The following is a 3,460-nucleotide window of genomic DNA, read 5'->3' as shown; positions in this document are numbered from 1 at the left end:
AAGAGAAGAGAGGCGAGAGAGGCGATGAGAGAAAAAGAAAAGAAGGCGAGAGAGCGAGAGAGAGAGAGAGCAGAGAGAGAAGAGAGGAGAGAGAGAGAGGAGAGAAGATAGAGAGAGAGAGACGATAGAGAGAGACTTCACGCGGTGGCAGCACGTCCAGCAGACAGGGTTTTTGAAGAAAGCAGATCGGCACACAACCCTGTGCGCCGCACGCACAGTATCGCTGGACCTGCGCGTGGCTGACGTGTAGGGACGTCGCAGCCTGGACACCGGTTCTAGACAACCACTCGATCGACGACAGCTGACGGCGGACGAGCGGCCGTCGCACCTGCCAGATAATGCGACGCCGTTACTGTATGTGACCAAAATCCAAAAGAATTTCTACCTCAAGTGCGTCGAGAAAGATCACACTCGAAAAGTTAACTTTGCAGTAAAGAAATCTAAAAATTTTCTTCCATAAAAGTCACAGTCATAAATTCACTTTCAGTGGAGTTTCGAAGGTTACTGGTAGGATCTGCCCAGAGTCTATAGCAGTTACTTATGCTGAGAGGGTCTATGCCCCCCGGGGTACTGCCGGAACGTACCCTGGGTACGGTCCGGTATACCGGAACGTACCCTGGTACTATTTAATATGCCAGACCGTACCTCGCCTACTCCACTAACGAGTCTAGGGAGTCGCCTACGCCTAACCCTAACCCTAACCCGAACCCGAACCCTAACCCTAACCCTAACCCTAACCCTAATCCTAACCCTAACCATATCAAACCATACCGTACCCAGGGTACGTTCCGGCAGTACCCTAGGGGACATACACCCTATGAGCGCTACTTATAGCTGCAAGTTCACGTGCTGTTCGTCTCATTTGGTAGATTTGGCAAGGTAATAAGGTTTATAAGTAATGAAAACGCTTTTTTCCTTTCATACTTTTCTACTGGAAAATTACGTAATTACTTTCACTTTCGTAAAAAGCAAATAAGCATGACCCCAATCTAAATAACACCTTTATTAATTTTATTAGAATACTGTAACTACTACTATTGCTGCTGCTTCTGCTATTGCTACTGCTATTATTATTATTATTATTATTATTATTATTATTATTATTATTATTATTATCATTATTATTATTACTATACTACTATTATAATTATTATTAGTAGTAGTAGTATTACCACACTCGCCTTGCTGGGAGCAGGGGAGGCAATAGGCGTTGACGCAGTCATGCTTCTAGCAAAGTCCGCTATAACGATCTCCTACACAAATGGTATAAACAATTACTAGAAACTTATATATATATCTCGGCAAAAAAACTCGCGAAATAATCGTACCAATTAGAATTTAGGAGAAGCATTACATATATAATATATTATATATAATATATATATATATATATAATATCATATCACGCTCTCCTGCTATTACGGGTGATATATCGGGTAGCAGTTGAACATGTACTATAACCAGGTGTATAATAACCACCCAGGCTACTTATGGCGCTTGGCAAGAGCGAACCTAGCGCTAGAACTATAGCTCTCCTAGGGCTATAGTTCTCTAGAGCTAGAGCGAGCCTCGCTGTTCATACAGTGTAGAATGCTGGCACTGCTGGCTCGACTCACCGCATCCTCGTCTGTAGTTTCTGTGTCCGTGCGTTCCCTAGCAATCGTCGCCCGTCCGCTCGTCTCCTCCATCTCCGCTTCGTTCTTCGCCGTGCGTCTGTGTGCGTACGTTTCTCTCTCTTTCTCTCTCTCTCTCTCTCTCTCTCTCTCTCCTCTCTCCTCCTCTCNATCGGTATAAATAAAACTTTTAAAGATTTATAGTCGTTGTTGAAAGTTAAGATATCTGAATCGTTAACGTTACCGGTATTAACACCATACAAGAACCACGATTGTTTATTGCAGCACCTACTTGAACTCCGGACAAGCAGGTGTTGAAAGTTATAATATACGGACTATTATGGGTATGCACCAGGTATGATAGAAGAACCAGGACAGTTTATTGCAGCTGCTGGAACACCGGATGGTCGAGGGCAAACTGCCGTTATATTGATAATGAGGAATACAGAAATTGAAAATACAGTTTGTAAATGTATGCGTATACGTGATTATATGGGGGCACGGACCGATGCACGGACATGCAGGGCGTATTATAACTGACGCATTCTACGTCTAGTGCTAGAATGTAACGTTGACCAGCTAATAATCGCGTTTATTTAATAATAGTATATTATATTATTTATATATATTACTATTTAAATTGATAGGCCTATATAATTATACAGGCCTATTTCTGGTTTTATTACATCTTTATGCATGGTTATTAAGATTGGAGATATGAGGAATACTGGAAATAATTCAGGCGCTACACAGATTATTATTCAACGGATATCTGTTCTCTGATTTCTTCCTATCTATTCTAAGGAGCAATGATAATAGGAATCCTGTAGTAGGCAGCGCAATACACAAGAGGAGTATTTGCACAGGGACTGTACATCTTCGCAGCATTGTACACAAAAGAGTCGATAGATGGCAGTACGAGACGTGAAGTCACACGTTAAGATGAGTTTTATGTATTAAAAAAAATATTGGCCACAATATCAACAAAAAAGTGAACAAAATCACACAAATCTTCAACGATTAAATGAACCCCATATTCCTTAAGATAATTACAGAGAACGGTTTTTAATTTTCACACAATAAAGGCCAACCGTACACGCGCCCACACGCACGCAGACTCATTCACTCACGCCCGCATACACGCATGCATGCACGCGCGCACACACGCACGCGCGCACACACACACACACACACACACACACACACACACACACACACACACACACACACACACACACACACACACACACGTGTTATATAGGTAAATAGGTGACTAACACCCACCATCGCAGCGCTGCCGACTCATGACTCGATGTTTCTGCCTCTTTCTCTATCTCTCTCTTCTCGCTCCCTCTCTCCCCCTTTCCCTCTCTCTCTCTCTTCTCGCGCTCTCTTCTCGCTCCCTCTCTCCCCCTTTCCCTCTCTCTCTCTCTTCTCGCGCTCTCTTCTCGCTCCCTCTCTCCCCCTTTCCCTCTTTCTATCTCTACATTTCTCCCCTTTCTCTCGCGCGCGCGTGTAAGTGTGTGTTTTGTGTGTGCGCGCGTGCATGTAAGTGCGCGTTTGTGTGTGCGCGCGTGCATGACAAGGTTTTAAACAACATTGCCACGATTGATTATGCATTCATTCTGAACCAATCCCAATCATTTGCACGTCACATGCCACGCCTCGTCCAATCAGAACGCTCTGCTGCCTCCGCGCAGACGAGAGGGTGGGGCATACTTCCAAACGTGGAGAATCACTAACCCGGCCTCTCACAAATCCCCGCCAAGCACTTCGCCGCATCAACCTACGCGCTCCATCTACACACACACCCACCCTCACCCACCTACACACACGTACTCACACAC

General features: G+C 44.4%; 1 protein-coding gene across 1 annotated transcript in view; it reads right to left on the bottom strand.

The window, feature by feature from the left end:
- Positions 1–1,777, bottom strand: part of LOC106805077 — a 2,987-nt gene extending 1,210 nt beyond the window's left edge. The window contains exons 1-3 of the mRNA XM_014806556.1: positions 1,617–1,777; positions 1,173–1,253; positions 142–328 (exon numbers count right to left, since the gene is read on the bottom strand). Coding sequence (XP_014662042.1) covers positions 142–328; positions 1,173–1,253; positions 1,617–1,688 — 340 coding nt within the window. The 5' untranslated portion in view covers positions 1,689–1,777. The remainder of the gene's footprint in view (positions 1–141; positions 329–1,172; positions 1,254–1,616) is intronic.
- Between the last annotated feature and the right edge of the window lie 1,683 nt (positions 1,778–3,460).

Source organism: Priapulus caudatus, unplaced genomic scaffold (assembly GCF_000485595.1).
Source record: "Priapulus caudatus unplaced genomic scaffold, Priapulus_caudatus-5.0.1 Scaffold99, whole genome shotgun sequence".
Classification (NCBI taxonomy): Eukaryota; Metazoa; Priapulida; class Priapulimorpha; order Priapulimorphida; family Priapulidae; genus Priapulus; species Priapulus caudatus.
This window is presented reverse-complemented; position numbering and strand designations above follow the sequence as displayed.